The 18,823-nt window shown below is 41.0% G+C and overlaps 1 protein-coding gene across 1 annotated transcript in view; it reads right to left on the reverse strand.

Moving 5' to 3' along the window:
- LOC113018380 (muscarinic acetylcholine receptor M4-like) overlaps positions 1–8,231 on the reverse strand; it is a 69,353-nt gene extending 61,122 nt beyond the window's left edge. The window contains exon 1 of the mRNA XM_026161447.1: positions 7,744–8,231. Within this exon, the coding sequence (XP_026017232.1) occupies positions 7,744–7,798 (55 nt within the window). The 5' untranslated portion in view covers positions 7,799–8,231. The remainder of the gene's footprint in view (positions 1–7,743) is intronic.
- Positions 8,232–18,823: the final 10,592 nt, after the last annotated feature.

The following is an 18,823-nucleotide window of genomic DNA, read 5'->3' on the forward strand; positions in this document are numbered from 1 at the left end:
TATGGACTCATCAGATGGCTATTACTCCACCAGTAGTGTAGTTTAACAGTCTAATGCCAATGTGATCACAGGATATCACACTAATTTTGTTCCTCTTTACAGTACTGATGCTTTGTGGTCAGCAAGACCAAGAGCCAAAGGCTTTCAGGTTTACAAATGTGTCAACTTTCTAGAAACCCTTGAACATTTTGTCAAGAAAGAGGAAGAAAAAGAGAGAGAAATGTTCTACTGTTCTGTTACATTTTCAGTCTTAATTGATTTAATCACATGCTCTAAATGGAGGCAAGATCCTGCTACACTTGGACACCACTCAGAACCACTCTAAATCTGTGAGAGGATGACTGATTTTTGATGTGTATGTACATTTTCTCCTCTTGGATTAGAGAAATTTAAGCAAAACTCAAGAGATAGTAACAGGAAAGCAAAGAGAAGGAACTGAATGCAGAGGACCCAGCCGTGCAGATTGCTACATTCTGTTTTTAAATGCAACTATAAGCATTTAGGTTGCTTGCTACACAAGCAGGAAAGGAATTTGAAATCTAGGGACCAAACAAAGGAAACACAGGTATGATTGTTGTATAATGCCGGGATAAAGTTTGTACCTGGGCCGTTTAATTTTGATGTCTATCTCAACATCAATGGGACTCAAAATGAGCAGGTAAGGAGGGTGTGTGCAGACAGGTGAATGGAAAACAATGGAAAACTGAGGACATCTGGTGGGTGGACAAGGTGAGACAAGATGTACGGGGCAAAATAAAAGACAAAAGCAGGTCTCATGACTGAGAGAGTAGAAATTCTGCAAGTATTTTCTACATGTAATTTGCTAAAATTTGCTAAAATATTTATACATTCACAAAAATACATCTTTTTTGACTGTGTCTTGATGCATGCTCAGTCATCCAGGTATGTAATTTCCAAAAATATTGATTCTGTTCATCTGGATGTAGCATTTTCAGTGGGAGAAAGTCCATTGTTCATTCAGTGGGCTGTTTGTCATTGTGCAAATGTACTGTTTGTAAAGTTGAGGAAACCTGCAGTCAGCTGAGACTGAAGAAGTCAGTTGGATGAGTGTTGATGTGCCATCTCCTCCAGGATGGCACATCAACACATGCCACTGGCCCAAGGTTGCTGTGTCTCCCAGTAACGTCTCAAGAGCATCGAAGAGATTGTAGGAGAGCTAGACAGCAATGGAAAATCATTAACCATCTAACATATTCAGTATGACTGGTTTGGTCAGTGATGGTCTGGGGAGGCACATCCATGGAGGGACGTACAAAACTATAGGCTAGGCAACGGCACCCTGACTAGGGGAACCCAGGACAAGCTGCACCAGCATGGGGTCTCACAGTATGTCCAAGATGCATAATAATACCTGGAGGATGAAGGAATTGATACCACTGACCGGCCCCCCACACTAGCCTCACCTAAATCCAATAGAACAGCTTTGGGACATGTTTCAGTCCATCTGACCCCCCCCCCCCCCCAGCTTACAACTCAGATGATCCAGGAGCTCAATGATGCCCTGGTCCAGATCTGGGAGACCCCCAGTACACAACTGCACAACTGATTGTCTCATTAGGAGAATGCCCCGACTGGGCATGCATACAAGTACGTTGCAAACTACTGAGTAGTTGGTATGAATGTCTAAATGTAGCATTTTGAATTGCTGCGAGGAAATTCAAAATGAATGAGCTTGCCTCATCATTCTTCACTTCATTATTTGGGGTGTCGTTGAATTCAGTCCTCTCTAGGCTGATAATTTTCATTTCTGTCAATCAATGTGGCCTCTTCTTACTTCTGTTTGTGTTGAATTCCCTCCTAAAGTATTTTATTATATTCATTAAACTGACTATGAGTTGCTGTAAGCTGTTTAGACTGGTTAAGTGGTATAATTCTGCATATTGCTGCATTTCATCATAAAAATAATAATATATCCTTTACATATAATTACATTTATTGTTATTCATGTGGTGCGTTATAATTCTATTCAGTGCCATATCCCCTACAGTAGGTTCATTTCCCCACACTCGCTTCCAGCTCTGGTAGATAACGCTGGTAAACTAATTTAATAGAAGTAGAGTGATTTCAGCTTTTATGAATGATAAATCTTCCCACATTCCAATTTTTAGAGAGCTTCTCACATAAACATTAGCAATGATCTAGTAGGCCTAGAAGCATCTTTTCTCAGTTAGTTTGTATTGTTTAGTCAAAGGATAAGTATCACTGCTCACCGACCAGTTTTAGGAGATGAGATCAATCTTTTATACCCAAGAATAAATTTGGAAGTACATGCTATGACAATATGATCTTCATAAAAAAACCAATATATTGAAATAAATACACAAATGAAAAGAACAACAAAACAAGGGATCGAGTTAAAGTAAAAATCACTGCTCGGGGTAATTAAATATCAAAATTGTGTAATATGTAAAGAAAGCTTTGATGCTGATTCACTACAGGAGGAGAAAAGTGCCTCGGACACATTTATTAAGATCGTGTACAGCATAAGCTTATCTAGCTTCTCATGTGGAATTACAGATCTTAGATTACTGGTATATTTCTTCCCATAAACTCGATTCTGTTCATCTGGACGTGGCGTCTTCAGCGGGAGAAACGTTTCATCATCCAGGTGACTTCTTCGGTCTCAGCTGACTGCAGCAGTTGTCCTTCTTCTCTCCTGGATCACCTGGACCTTTCTTCCCAGCTTTGACAAACATTCAGCTTAGTTAACCACATTTACTCAGGGCCTGTTTGATGGGATTTTCTGGCTGCTGTGTCTGTGGGGATGGTGTTCGCTCTGTGCTGTAGCGTCCTGATGACACCCATCAGCTGCTCCAGTCGAGGATGAGAGTCAAACCTTAATTACTGATCCATACGCGTCGGCTAACAGTACACATCAACTTTTAAATGCCCCCCATCACTGATGGAAATCTCATGGAAATGTGGGGTTGCTGTTGTGGTTCTATTTCAAAGGCCTGTATTTTCAGATCATTTATTACATTACATTACTATAAAGGGTGTTTTCACACTAACGTTTAGTTCTTCAAAAGTACATTTTACTGCTTTCATTTATCACAAATTGTGTTTTCTTTTACCTGATTATACAGGATACTAAATCTGAGTTGTTTCTATTTCTTTAGCTTCTCACAGTTGCCTCAAGGCCTCAGCTTTATTTGCTAAAGAAATGTCATTTTAGCTTGATTACTAAGGCAGTTAGTAATCAGACTTCTTCTGTCACTGCTGTGTGTGGCTAAGAACCCCCAACGTCAGGCAGGGCATTGCCACAAAGCATGCTCATATTTCAGGTAATTTCCCAAAAGCACACATTACACTTATTGTCTCACATAAGTTTTGTTTGGGGGTTTTGGGTTTGTTTTTTTTAATTTCAACATATTTTATTATGTAACATGTATTTACATAATACATGTTACATAATATATGTGAAAAGTGTTGCCCCTTCCTGATTTCCTAGTGTTTTCCATATTTATCAAATCTACATGTTTCAGATCATCAAACACGTTTTAATATTAGACAGAGATCATCTAAATACAAAATGCATTTTTAAGTTTAAGCATTTCAGTTTCACTAAACACACTCAGGCCTGACTACTGGCAGACCTGTTGAATCAAGAAATCCCTTAAATAGAACCAGTCTGACAAAATGAAGCAGTGAGAGCCCCACTGGCTCTCTCACTGAACCACGGTGAAAGCCATTATCCACAAATGGCGAAAACATGGAACAGTGGTGAACCTTCCCAGGAGCGACCAGCCAACCAAAAATAACTCTACGAGTAGGGCTGCTCATTAATCGAATTTTAATCACGATTATGATCTGGGCTTTCAACGATCATTAAAAATGACTGAGCCGATTATTAGCCCCTCCCTCATTTATCCGCGACACCTTAAAGGCCGGTCCGTGAAAATATTGTCGGGCATAAACCGTCCGTGGCGCAAAAAAGGTTGAGACCGCTGATTAAGAGGACCCGAAGGAAGCTCGGAAAGCTAAGCAGAAGTTATTTAGAGAGGAGAGTGACTGCCGTTGGTTGAAAAGAGAGTTTAAAAAAAAAAAAAAAAACTTCAGTGGTGTTGCACACTATTTTATATTATTTTTTAAAGTCATTATTCAATACATTGTTATCCCTTTAAAGCCGGTCAGAGCAGCACACTGTTTTGTGTAACTATTTTTAAATCCCTGTAGAACCTGAACCGTGTAAGCTAGCGCAATAATTTGTTTTGCATATGAAACTTACATCTTATGCCATCAGCTTGTCCTCGGTCACGGTTTCCTTCCACATAAACTGCATAAAAAGCTCTTGCAGGAACAAAAACATAATATTCCAGAAACACGCTTTGCCGATCCGATCAGCTGTTCATAACACTTCGCACATTGAAACAGACTCACCATGTCCGCCATTTCCTGCCCGAAACCGGAAGTGATGTCATTTTCGCGGAAAATGTCGGGGTTTTTTTTAGGCCTTAAAAGCCTATACTGGTCATGTTTGACTTTTCTGAATAGTTTCCGGGATGCTTAGAACTCGAATTGCACAGCTGGAAATAGTTTATTTTGATGCACCTGCTGTTTTCTTTGCAAATTTGCATCATAGGATTGTTTTTGTTTTTCCTGCAGTATATAAAAATTTGTGTATCTCCAAAATAAAACTATGAAGACACTCAAAATAAATTTCCTGTTGTTGTAAACTATTTTTTGCAACTTTTTTGTATTTAAAGTTTTGAGGGATAAACCTCTTAAATTTCTCCAAGTAGAAATATATGTTAAAAAACAAAAACAATTTTCAATTTTTTTGTAGTTTATTGCACTTTTTTGCAATTAATGTAGTTACTATGGACTTAATGCATACATATTATTAAAATATGGGCTATAACAGTTGTATAGCAACTTGAAATGCTCCCACAAATGGCACTACAGCATGTAAAAAAATAATATAAGCTCTGGCGGACTTGGTTCTATAGTAGGTCTTAAAGGGTTAAATAAATATCGTCAAATAATCGAGATCTCAATTTCAGTGAAAATAATCGTGATTATCATTTTTGCCATAATCGAGCAGCCCTATCTACGAGCACAACGATGACTTATGGAGGTCACAAAAGAACCCAAGAACAACATTAAAGAACTGCAGGCTTCACATGTCTCAGTAAAGGTCAGAATTCACGATTCAACAATAAGAGAGAGACGGGGTAAAATGGCTACTATGGAACAGCTTAAAGAGAAAACCATTGCTGACCAAAAAGGACACAAAGGTCTCACATTTGCAAAAAAACCATCTCGATGATCCCCAAGACTTTTGGGGAAATATTCTATAGACTGGTGAGACAAAAGCTGAACTTTCTGGAAGGTTGAGTCCCATTACATCTGGCATAACTCTAACAGCATTTCAGCAACATTAAAAGATGGTGGTTGTAGTGTGATGGCCGGGGGCTGTTTTGCCACGTCAGGACCTGGAAGAGTTTTTGTGGTAAAGGGAAACATGAATTCTGCTGCCTCCCAAAACATCCTGAAGGAGGATGTTCAGCCATCAGTTGAAATGCATTTGGGTTCTGCAGCAGGACAATGATCTACACCAACACCACCACCTCTGAATGTCTTGATGCATGGTCGATCATCCAGGTGAGGAAATCACAAAAAGTAGCGTTTCAGTGGGAGAAACATTTTGTTACTCAGTGACTTGGTTGGGGAAACCTGCAGTCAGCTGAGACTGATGAAGAGACGAAATGTTTCTCCCACTGAAAACGCTACGTCCACATGAACAGAATCAACGTTTTGGGGTCCACCTGTTGGAGTTTCCTAGTCCTGACCTGAATCTGACTTATCCCTCCACCGTGTTGTAAAGAACTCATTGCCGGTTACATCACTGTGGCTGTTGCTGCTAAGGGTGGCCCAACTACTTATTAGGTTTAGGGGGCAATCACTTTTTCACACAGGGCCATGTGGGTTGTTTTCCCCCTGATCATAAACACCTTTTAGAAACTGCATTTTGTGTTTACTTGTGTCATCTTTGTCTAATATTTACATTTGTTTGTTGGTCTGAAATATATAAATATATTTCAAAATATACAAATAAATAGGAAATCAGGAAGGGTGCAAACAATAAACACAGTGGTGTGAAAAGACCACACTGTATTTATTTGTTCAGTTTTTGTTTTGCACGCATGCTTGTCAATATGTAGCAGTACTCAGCTTTACCTAAGGAGGTAAGACTTTGTGTTTTCTACGGTGTATCTGAAGATGTTGTGAATTGTAACACTGGTAACGTTTTCCCTCACTGCATAATAACCTATCAGAATAACAAAGGTCTTTTCACACTAATTCATATAACTACAAACGCATAAAAACAAAAGCTTTCTTTGTTAATCGCTTAAGCAGTAGACACATCAAAGCAATAAACATTCTGTACCACTGCTGAAAAACACAAAGATTTTTCTCCAGTTTACGCACACTGCTTACATAGAACCTTAAGTAGGTCATAAAAGCACTTTATTTTACACAAAATGTTTGCAGTCACCAGCAACCTGGGCTTTAGTATCTTGCTCAAGGGCAACTGGCACTAGGAGATGCCAGGAAGCAAACAGCCAACCCTGCAATTAACAGATAACCTGCTTCTGTTATATGAGCCACAGCCACCTTTGTGCATGGCTACATGTACACACACACAGACATATTCTAGTTAGTTTTATCTACATGTCAAATACAATGTACATGCATATAAGCAGAACAAAGACTCCCCCCTCTGTACAGTGTAAATAGGACAGATCGGGAAAGAGAGAAGATATGAGAAGCAAAAAGAAGGAGAAGATCAGATAACTTACTGATGGGATAAACAGGAATAAATGGTGAGGAGAGGGGTTGTTACATCGACCCCCTGATGTTTTTATCAGGAACTAAAAGCTGTCAATTGTCTTATTATATTTATATTGGAACTCTTTTTGCATTTGAAATGCTGTTCTGTACATATAATATAATATATAGCAGCATAAGCACTCAGGAAAGAGTGCTTATGGATATGAACCTGATAACAGCATTTCATTAAATCTAACCTCCCCCCCAAGGATGTTCATGTGAATATTAAATCACTTACCTGCTGATCAAAGCATATTTTATTAGTTGAGTGGGCATATTACTGATAATAGAAAAATATGAAAGCATAAATACAGCTCTTATTTATTTACTGCAGTTCAGTCGCACAGTGTGTCCATCCTTAACAGTGTGTGTATGTTAGTCGTGGAATTTTGCGATGTTATATTAATTATTAAAATGTTTTCATTTTTGTTCATTCATAAATCAAAAAAACATACTTGTCATTGCACATTAATTCACTGACTTGTATTTCTGATACGTATTTTCTTTACATTTACCAAAGGACTGTGTTATTGTTATATGCCTTACCATATAAAGCGCCCTGTTGTCATTTGGCGCTGTATAAATAAAACTGAGAATAATTTAGCGGGTCTGGCTGTTTAAACAAGGCTGCTGTCGGCTTTTTCGTATCTGTATAAAATCCATTTAAATTACGCCCAAGACGTCCTTAAACTCACTTCACCCACCTTTTCAGGAAGGCATAAACCGCTGTGACAATATTTCTTTACAAGTCAATGGACTGCACAACTGATGACATTTATATGGAAGACCTGTATAGTTTTTGTCCTGTAAGTCATTTAACATCACACGCAAGTGAACATACTCAAAGCTTATTGGCAAAGCAGAAAAATATTCCCAAAAACCACTCACCATTGATGTTCCAGAGAGGCTGAAGCCCTCCAACTCCGTTACTGTCGTTACTCATGATTCATGGCGCTGAACCGACAACAGCCAAGACGAGACTTTTCTCTCCCTCCTTTTCTCTTTTTGCTCTCGTCCACGTTGTTTTTCTTTCTCCAAGTTTTCTACCCACTGTCACCCTTGCGTAGATGATGTTATCCTCCGCTCCGCTTTTCCGTCAAGCACACTCACAGTTCACATTATGTTCCTCCTGCTTGTGTGGTGTTTTCTCTTTAACCAGTTTTCATAGTGTAGTTTCCCTCCCTGGATGCGTTTTCTAATAATAATAATAATAACAATAATAATAATAACGGCGACAAAAATAAATTAACAGCTGTTATAGACTTAACACCTATCCATATCCCAGGCTTCGCTCATTGATCGCAAATCCAAAACGTGCCCGCTCAGCTTCAGCCACAGGGTTCTCGTTCTCGCGCGCACCGCACGTTCGTTCTCTCACAGCCTGTAAAGAAGGAGCGCGAGAGAGGAAGAGAGACGAGGAAGGACTTGTGATGTCATGTCCTTCAGCCAATCCCGGTAAATAACTTGGCATTGAACGTTGACTCACAGTGCTGTTGTACCAAAATGTTAGTTTAGGGATGCTAATAAGTCACTCCTGAGAATTAGCAGGTTGATATTCTCTAGTCTATGTGAAATACTTTAATTTAAAAACATGAAGTTCAGCTCAATGCATCTTTTTTTACTAAATTTGTGGTTAAGTTTGCAAAAGCTGGAGATGGGAAAGCAGAGAAAGGAGAGCTGTGATAAGAGCAGAGAGGAGTGGGGAAATGCATTTTCGTGCATTCAGCAAACTAAAGAGTTTAGAAATGAGGCTGTTTATAACCAGCAAGTAAAAACCAAATGCTATGTTATCAGTTTTCTTCCACAAGGAGTGAAAATCATTTGCAAGAAATACTGCTTCGAGCCATAAACTACCATAAACCCTTCACTATATCAACCAGTTGTCTTTGTTTCACTCATCTGAAATGAAATAGGTCCTACCCTTCAAAGGAGCCCAGCTGATGTTAAGCTGTCACTGTCAGCACAGTAAGCAGCTTTAAATGTGACAGAAAAAAGAAACACACATAACCTACTGGTGTTGAAATAAATGAATCACTAAAATATTAGACAACAAAAGAACATGTGCCCCAAAAGTGGCCTCTTTCTCTGCTCCATCACCTTTTTCTGAGCAGTTCTGAGCATCTCAGCTGAACGACTGAGGTGGGCTGCTAATCACAAGGAGAGTGGAAATAAGAGAAATAATGACGACCAAGCTTTACAGCTTGATGAACTAGCAACTCGTGGAAATGACAATGTTACAAGTGAAATACTTCAGCACTCTGGTAAGCCAAGTTAGCACATTAGAGCATATTCTATTAATAAAATGGTAATGTTAGATCCCTTCCAGCTACAGGATATTAATGTTTTAAAGACAGACACTGCAAATGATGACACACCTTCCACGAACCAGCAAATGCTGGAGAAAGCACTGAGATGATGTCGTTAAGAGGTTAGACTGAGAGGCTGATGTCTCAAAATGCAGAGGGCAGTTATGTGATAAAGGGAAAAATACAGAGAAACAAAAACAAAACAACACTGCTCATGCTGTGCAGCACCCACAGCCTAAAGTTAATTATTGCACGTTCCAAAATTACAGAGCAGCGTTTGAGTCTCTTTGCGGTGCTTATTTAAGTCTTATATATAAATATATACACTGCCAGTCAAAGGTTTGGACACACCTTCTCATTTAATGGTTTTTCTTTATTTTCATGACTGTTTACACAGCAGGCATCAAAGGCATCAAAACCATGAATGAACACATATAGAATTCTGTGGTAAACAAAAAAGTGTGAAGTTCCTCAAAACATGTTTTATATTTTACATTCTTCAAAATAGCCACCCTTTGGCATTCTCTCCATGAACTTCATCCCACATACCAGATCACACAATGTGCTTACACATGGCCCACATACCGGAAAGAATGACGGCCCTTTGGTAGCCCAGATCTGGTTTGCCAGAGATGGCCCACACATGGACCAGTTGCATTCACACTGGTGGTGCTGTGCTGGCCCAGAACAGTTTCAACACTGGCCACAGATGTCAGCCTAATGTGTACCTTAATCAAGCCATGTAATAACGAAATGTGCCGGAACATAATAGTGCAACAACAGCATGACAGAACCCTGTTCACACAGTGAATGGACTGCTTCTTATGTAGCACTTTTCTACTCTCCCAGGTTACTCAAAGTTCTCTATACAACATGCCACATAGACAAACTTTCTCTAAGCTGAGTGCTTCCTAACTACATTCATACTCTTGACATGCAGACTGGAGGAGCCAGGAATCGAACCACTAACCTTCTGATCATTTGGTGACCTGCTCTACCTCCTGAGCTACAGCCACTCACTGGCAAACATGAGTAAACCCTTACTAGGGTTTGGATAAAATGTATGTTTCCATATTTAAGTCACAACTCAAAACACATCTGTTTAAACTGGTTTATTCGCTTTAGTGCTGATTTTATCTGTTGTCAAGCTCTGTTTCGCAATTTTAACTTGTTTTATGTATTTGATGACTGTTGTTCCTTTTATTAATGTTGTTCTTTGTAAGGTGACCTTGGGTTTCTGAAAGGCGCCCTCAAATAAAATGCATTATTATTATTATTATTATTATTATTATTATCATCATTATTATCATCATTAATATTATCATTATTATTATCATTACACCCACAAACCTGTCAAACCTGCATTTGAAACGTTGGCTACCATAGCAGTATAGTATTGCAACATGTCATTTGGGTCTTCTAACTAAAATAGGAAAATAGGAACTTAAATAGTGCCTCATTGCCAGACCTGGCCCACATCTGGTTGACATGCACCCTGCCATGACACCAGTCAGTCAGAAGTGCCAGCTTGACGTTGGATCCGGTTTAGACCTGTTTTCTATGAGCCTGGGCCACATACACCAAACCACAATCAGGCCAGATGTAGCATGCCATCACATAAGCAGTGCCATCTACGCCAGGCCTGGCCCATGTCTGGATGACAAACCACTTACCATGCCAGAAGTCAGCCAGCAGTGCCGGCGTGACACCAGATCCAGGCCAGACCCGTCAGCTATGTGGGATGAGGTCGTCACCTGAAATGTTTCTCCAACAGTCTTGAAGGAGTTCCCAAAGATGCTGAGCACTTGTTGGCCCTTTTGCCTGCACTAGTCCGTCTCATCCCAAACCATTGGGTCAGGTGACTGTGGAAGCTAGGCCATCTGGCGCAGCACTCCATCACTCTCCTGGTGTTGAAAATTAAATGATGATCCAAATACACACAAACCAGATGGGATGGCATGTTGCTGCAGGATGCTGTGGTAGCCGTGCTGGTTCAGTGTGCGTTCAAGTTTGAAATCACATCTCCTCCTCCATGCTTCATGGTGGGAACCATGCATGTAGAGACCATGCGTTGACCCTTTTCTGCGTCGCACGAAGACACTGCAGGTGGAACCAGAGATCTCAAATTTTGACTCACAGACCAAAGCACGGATTTCCATTGGTCTAATGGTCATTCCTTTGTTTCTTGGCCCAAAAAATCTCTTCTGCTGGTTGCTTTTCCTTTGTCCTGGTTTCTTAACAGCTCTTTGACCATAAAGGCCTGATTCACACAGTCTCATCTGTCTCCACTGAGCGAGCACACCTGTGATGTTAAAAGTATTTCATCATGATTCTCACTGAGCCAAGGGTTTGCAGCACTGTCAAAAGGCAAAAGCTGGCTACTTTCAGGGATCTATAATATAAGACATATTTAGTTATTCATCAATTATCTCTTTGCTACATAATTCCATATATCTTGTTTCATATATCTTATTCTTTCATATATTAAATGTCTTCAGTTTGTATCTACAATGTGGAAGGTCGTAAAAAATGAAGAAGAACCATTAAATCAGAAGATGTGTCCAAACTTTTGACTGGTAGTGTAAATAATTATATGATCAACAATGAGATGAGAGACTTTTTGTCATGGCTGGGGCAGCAGACGTGTGGTGGAGTTAAATGAGGACCCAAGATGCAGGAAACGGCTAGATGCAGGTGAGTGTTTGTTTACAAAGGGTGAAATATAAACAGAAACAAGGGTGGCGAGGACTGCACAAAGACACGAACCTAACCTGGGAAAAACTAATGAACCTGGAACACGAGATGAGAACAGACAGACACGGAGTAATACCAACTAACACAGAGTAATGCAGACGACGCGACAAGGAACACAGGCAGACACACACTATAAATACACACGAGGTAATGAGGGGAATGACACACAGGAGGGGAGCACAGCTGAACCACAAGACCTTCAAAGTAAAACAGGAAACACACAGACTGTTTTACAATACAAACTTGGGGACACGAACAGAACAGAGGAAAGACACAGGTAGGGCTGGTAAAACACTAAACACCAGATTCAACCCTAAGAACTAATACAAAATCAGAATTAGCACAAAACACAAGATGAAACCAAAAGGAAACACAAAACGCTGCGACCATGACACTTTTAGATGACAATGAAACCATTTCTGCAGTAAGAGGCCTAAAAAAGGAGATAAGATCATGAAAATCCCTTCTAACTGTGGTCATTCAGTACAACATGTGTCTGCCCAGATCCCAGAAGTGGGAATTAATGAGGTATAGCATGACTCTGAATTTCATCCAGAAAAAAACCCAAAACTCCATCTTTCATCAGCCCAAAGGGATGATCGAGATATAAGACTTGGAGATGACACTTCCCTTTCTGCCACATAAATCTGAAAAGCAAATCACCAATTTCAGTATGAGTCTAAAAATGCAGACTTTCCCCTGGTGGTAACATACACTGAACAGTTCAAGAGAGATATTCTCCTCCCTCTTGTGAACTCAGTACAGACATTAGGGAATGCTCAGTTTGATGGAGTAATTTCACACACTGTTGGGGATTAAATATGGAAGTGGGGACATGAAGCAGGCTCTCCGAAACCACTTAAAGATGGGCACAATATTTGGTGATGTGGATATTAAGGAGCATTTGACCAAAGTACAGTACTGTGTCTGTGAAGGAAACCACTGGTCTGTATGGTCTTAGTTTTTTCTACAGCAGCAATTTAGCTGAACTGTATCCCAACCTCAGCTCTGACGTGTGACTCAAAGCAAAAGCTCAGAAATGCATCTGAGGTCAGGAGCATCTATCACCTCTTGCCCAGATTTATTAGATATTCTTGATATTCAAACACACGAGGGTGCAGCAATGATAATATTAAGTTTAAGTTATTAGTAAAATATTTATTTTACTCAGCATGTGTAACCTGCCTAATTTCTTTCCCTCAGCATTTTGACATGTCCCATTCTTCTTTCGGGTAGTCAGTGAACTGTCCATGGTGCTGAAGTTTATAGGCAATGACTCTTTCACTTACTTTAAATTTCAAAACACGGACAAACCACCAGAACACAAAAGTAGGAAAATGACGAGGCGTCCCCTCATTCTATTCCAAAAACAGCATTGTTTTAGTCAAGGCAGTTGGTGTCATTTGTTTGTTATGCTTAAAGCTGTTACCAGCTTGAATCCTTTCCCTTTTTTATTGGGGTGGGGTGCATATTACCTCTTTAAACAGTCCCCCAAACGCTTAAGGTCAGTACTGGTTATGGCAGTAGTAGTCTCTAATGGTGCACCAACAGCCACGACCCAGATCACAGAGGAACCTCAGATTTGGGGAGTTTAGTCAGCAAGTGTCCTGTGAACAATAATGCAGCTCTCAGTTATAGCTGTATCCAGTCGTCTATATGGATATAGACATATTGGATACTGCTGTACACAGTTAAAAGATGTGTGCTTGCTGGTAGTAAGAATAGAATAGAATAGAATAGAATAATCCTTTAATTGTCCCACAAGGGGAAATTTGGTTGTAACAGCAGCCAGAAAGACACAAATACAAACAACCAGGACACAGAACAGAAACATACACAATTTTTCTTACATATTTACATCAAGGAGAATGGTTACTATAAACAGAGTACTGTACAGTTATTAAATTAAATTAAATTAACTACAGATAAGAGGCAAACTCAGGTTGTAGTGATTAAATTATTGCAGTTACAGCGCAGACGTAAACATGTACAGTGGGGCAAAAAAGTATTTAGTCAGCCACCGATTGTGCAAGTTCCCCCACCTAAAATGATGACAGAGGTCAGTAATTTGCACCAGAGGTACACTTCAACTGTGAGAGACAGAATGTGAAAAAAAAAAAAATCCATGAATCCACATGGTAGGATTTGTAAAGAATTTATTGGTAAATCAGGGTGGAAAATAAGTATTTGGTCAATAACAAAAATACAACTCAATACTTTGTAACATAACCTTTGTTGGCAATAACAGAGGTCAAACGTTTACTATAGGTCTTTACCAGGTTTGCACACACAGTAGCTGGTATTTTGGCCCATTCCTCCATGCAGATCTTCTCAAGAGCAGTGATGTTTTGGGGCTGTCGCCGAGCAACACGGACTTTCAACTCCCGCCACAGATTTTCTATGGGGTTGAGGTCTGGAGACTGGCTAGGCCACTCCAGGACTTTCAAATGCTTCTTACGGAGCCACTCCTTTGTTGCCCGGGCGGTGTGTTTTGGATCATTGTCATGTTGGAAGACCCAGCCTCGTTTCATCTTCAAAGTTCTCACTGATGGAAGGAGGTTTTGGCTCAAAATCTCACGATACATGGCCCCATTCATTCTGTCCTTAACACGGATCAGTCGTCCTGTCCCCTTGGCAGAAAAACAGCCCCATAGCATGATGTTTCCACCCCCATGCTTCACAGTAGGTATGGTGTTCTTGGGATGCAACTCAGTATTCTTCTTCCTCCAAACACGACGAGTTGAGTTTATACCAAAAAGTTCTACTTTGGTTTCATCTGACCACATGACATTCTCCCAATCCTCTGCTGTATCATCCATGTGCTCTCTGGCAAACTTCAGACGGGCCTGGACATGCACTGGCTTCAGCAGCGGAACACGTCTGGCACTGCGGGATTTGATTCCCTGCCGTTGTAGTGTGTTACTGATGGTGACCTTTGTTACTTTGGTCCCAGCTCTCTGCAGGTCATTCACCAGGTCCCCCCGTGTGGTTCTGGGATCTTTGCTCACCGTTCTCATCATCATTTTGACCCCACGGGATGAGATCTTGCGTGGAGCCCCAGATGGAGGGAGATTATCAGTGGTCTTGTATGTCTTCCATTTTCTGATGATTGCTCCCACAGTTGATTTTTTCACACCAAGCTGCTTGCCTATTGTAGATTCACTCTTCCCAGTCTGGTGCAGGTCTACAATACTTTTCCTGGTGTCCTTCCAAAGCTCTTTGGTCTTGGCCATGGCGGAGTTTGGAGTCTGACTGTTTGAGGCTGTGGACAGGTGTCTTTTATACAGATGATGAGTTCAAACAGGTGCCATTCATACAGGTAACGAGTGGGGGACAGAAAAGCTTCTTACAGAAGACGTTACAGGTCTGTGAGAGCCAGAGATTTTCCTTGTTTGAGGTGACCAAATACTTATTTTCCACCCTGATTTACCAATAAATTCTTTACAAATCCTACCATGTGGATTCATGGATTTTTCTTTCACATTCTGTCTCTCACAGTTGAAGTGTACCTCTGGTGCAAATTACTGACCTCTGTCATCATTTTAAGTGGGGGAACTTGCACAATCGGTGGCTGACTAAATACTTTTTTGCCCCACTGTATGTTTGCTGGGAGCAGTTCTGGTTGTACAGTCTGACAGCTGCAGGGAGGAAGGACCTGCAGAAACGCTCCTTCATGCATCGAGGATGCAGCAGTCTGTCACTGAAGCAGCTCTGCAGTTCAGCAGCATTTACATGCATGGGGTGGGAGACTCTGTCCATCAGAGATGTTATTTTGGCCACAGTCCTTCTGTCTCCCACCACCTGCACTGGGTCCAGGGTGCATCCCAGAACAGAGCTGGGCTTCCTGATGAGTTTATCCAACCTCTTCGTCTCAGCTGCTGATAAACTGCTGCTCCAACATACCACACTGTAAAAAATGACAGATGCCACCACAGAGTCATAGAAGGTCTTTAAAAGCGCTCCCTGGACTCCAAATGACCTCAGCCGCCTCAGCAGGTGGAGTCTGCTCTGACCCTTCCTGTAAAGAGCATCAGTGTTGTGGCTCCAGTCCAGTTTATTATTCAGGTGAACACCCAGGTACCTATAAGAGTCCACTATCTCAATGTCCACTCCCTGGATGTTCACCGCTGTCAGTGTGGTGGGTCTGCGTCTCCGGAAGTCCACCACCAACTCCTTGGTTTTCCCGGCGTTTATCAGCAGGTGGTTCTGCTGACACCAGTCTACAAAGTCCAGAGTCCACCGTCTGTACTCGGAGTCGTCCTCACCTGTGATGAGGCGACTATGGCAGAGTCGTCAGAGAACTTCTGTAGGTGGCAGCGTGGGGAGTTGATGGAGAAGTCTGCAGTGTAGAGGGTGAAGAGGAACGGTGCCAGCACAGTTCCCTGTGGGGAGGAAGAGGTGATGAGCTGTATGCCTCCTTGGTGTTGGCATACAATAAGTCCAATGTTTTATTGTCTCTGGTGTAGCAGGTAACATACTGGGTGAAGGTGGGGAGAGTGGAGGACAGGGAGATGTGATTAAATTATGTGTATAATGATGTTCTCATTTGGGCTGCAGGTACCTGTGATAACATTACACATCAACTATTTTTTGATCAATGCATAACCAATATATATCAAAAAATAAACTGTTTTTTCACACATTTTCTGTATATGAATTTTACTTAAATCTTTAGTTTAAGAGGATGACGTGAATACATGAGAAAGAGATGGCATGTCATGAGAAATGTACCACTACACACCAAAGACAAGAAGGCAATCACTTAAACATCAACCAACATGCTCTGGTTGGACATATATGTATGCATTTGCATGTATGTATTTCTCTTTGTCAGTTTAACAGTTTCTGTTGTGCCCGTCACTGCTCCCTGTCTGTTTTCTTACCTGCTTCTTCCTGACCTTGTACTTTCTCCTCACGTTCCCTCTTTCCTCGCTCCCTTTGCACTGACAATCATACACAAATAGATTGTATGCAATGAGATGAAAAATTACATTAATATGAAAAAAATTCTGTTAAGATCACTAACAAAAAGTCCTCTCAGTGTACTTTCAACCAAAAGGCAAATAACCAAACCACATGAACATCTAATAAAAGATATAAACATTGATACACTGATCCAACATTATTCTTGATTGACGGATCATTTGATCTTACACTTTTACCTGATGTGGCTCCTTTTTTTGAAAAAACGTCCTTATATCCATTATGAACCTGGCTGTCTCTCTGTACACAAACACACACGCACACAACAGTTATAAGGTTAATGGGCATTCAGTCAGTTAGCATCCATTTCAAACAGGACAGTGGTAACAACAGCAGGCTGCGGACAATCTAAAGTTTTAGATTTTAAATAGGCTGTATACATTTCAATGGGAGCAACAGGACGGGTCAAATGTCGCTGAATTTACTACAGAGTAGGACGGATTGTAGGGCAGCAAACATCGTCGGAAAACACGTTTTCAACACTGCAGGTTACCTGGTGTAATGCTTTTCAGCTAAAAAGAAACATGGTCTGACTCCTACCTAACTGTAGAAAGAGTAACTGAAGGTTAAATGCAGCTAACATGCCCTGTTTTAAGCCAGGCACTTACACCTCTGCACCGCTGCGTCTCAGCCACCATCGCTCTGGCAGCCAGAGCGCTAGAGTCAGAGTAGGGGAGAGCTGGAACAAACCATTTTGGGAGGGGGGGTTATCTATACTTTTGTTGTTAAAATATTACGCCTCAAACAAGTTACAGTACTGTATGCTTTTTATATTTTTTAGTAGTGTGTCACACAAACAGCAAATATTCTCAAAAAAGTAAGAAATCTTTGGGGGTGCTTTGATTAATTTCGCACAATTACACTGTGCTATCAAGTTGCTTGACCAATTACACAACTTAAATTTAGTCCCAACTTATCACATATGATTAGGTGGTGTATTTGTGAATCAATACAAGTTTGTGACATGTTCTTTTAAAACGACTCAACCTAATAAATTAACAAGACACTGTGCTACATGGAGAAATATAGAAACCAGGTAACCCAGGTACTGCTCAACAGTAGCCGGGGGTGGAGCTTAGCAAATGCGTCAGATGCGTTCTGTTCAAATGAATGTTGTCATAGCATTTATGGAAAAACACATTTTGAAAAATGCTGGCAGAGCTGGTACATGCACTTTGGATTACAGAGGAGAAAAAGAGAGGAGAGGAAAGAAAAAGAGATTATTTTTTAAGGTAAGGACCGCTCGACAAGTGACATTTGCTAAAGTGGAAATTATTAAGGGGACATGCAGTGTCCACGTTTATGTTAAACTTTTCTAAAACACAGTGTGGAGGGACCTGTACATGTGTTGGTCTTCTAATGCTGGGCAGACACTGTGCGATTTTTTCAGCTCCTGCTCAAAACTGTACGGTTGACTCGCAGGGGTCATAGGTCACGATTGCAGGGTCTCACACTATACCGCCGGATGCTCTGATGCGACCTGAGTGCTCACACTGTGCGTCCATAAAATGAAGGGTTATAACAGAAATTCTGTCGCTCGCCTCTCTCTGTCTTTCACTCACACAGACACACCACCACCATCAACTTTGCTAAATTGCTAATGAAAAACATTGATCAGCTGTGATTGAGCAGCAGTGTAGATCCAACTATTTTCACGGTTGTTGTGGTCGTGATCATTTTGTGAGGCCACATCGAAAAAGGCTCGGATGAGCTTTCCAAAGTTCCTACAAGTTGTTCCTCCATCGCTTGTGTCCAGATCACAGCTGCACTGCTGTGCTGCTCCGTCTTTTTCGCTGACATTTGTGTTTGCGCGTGCGCAGTGTGACAAACTGCGGTGACACCCTCACGACGGTCGCTCACGACCAAGCGATTGATGATCGGGAGCTGGTCGTGAGGGGTTAATCGCGTCTCGTTACCCCACGTAT

The sequence above is a fragment of the Astatotilapia calliptera genome, unplaced genomic scaffold (genome assembly GCF_900246225.1).
Source record: "Astatotilapia calliptera unplaced genomic scaffold, fAstCal1.2 U_scaffold_72, whole genome shotgun sequence".
Classification (NCBI taxonomy): Eukaryota; Metazoa; Chordata; class Actinopteri; order Cichliformes; family Cichlidae; genus Astatotilapia; species Astatotilapia calliptera.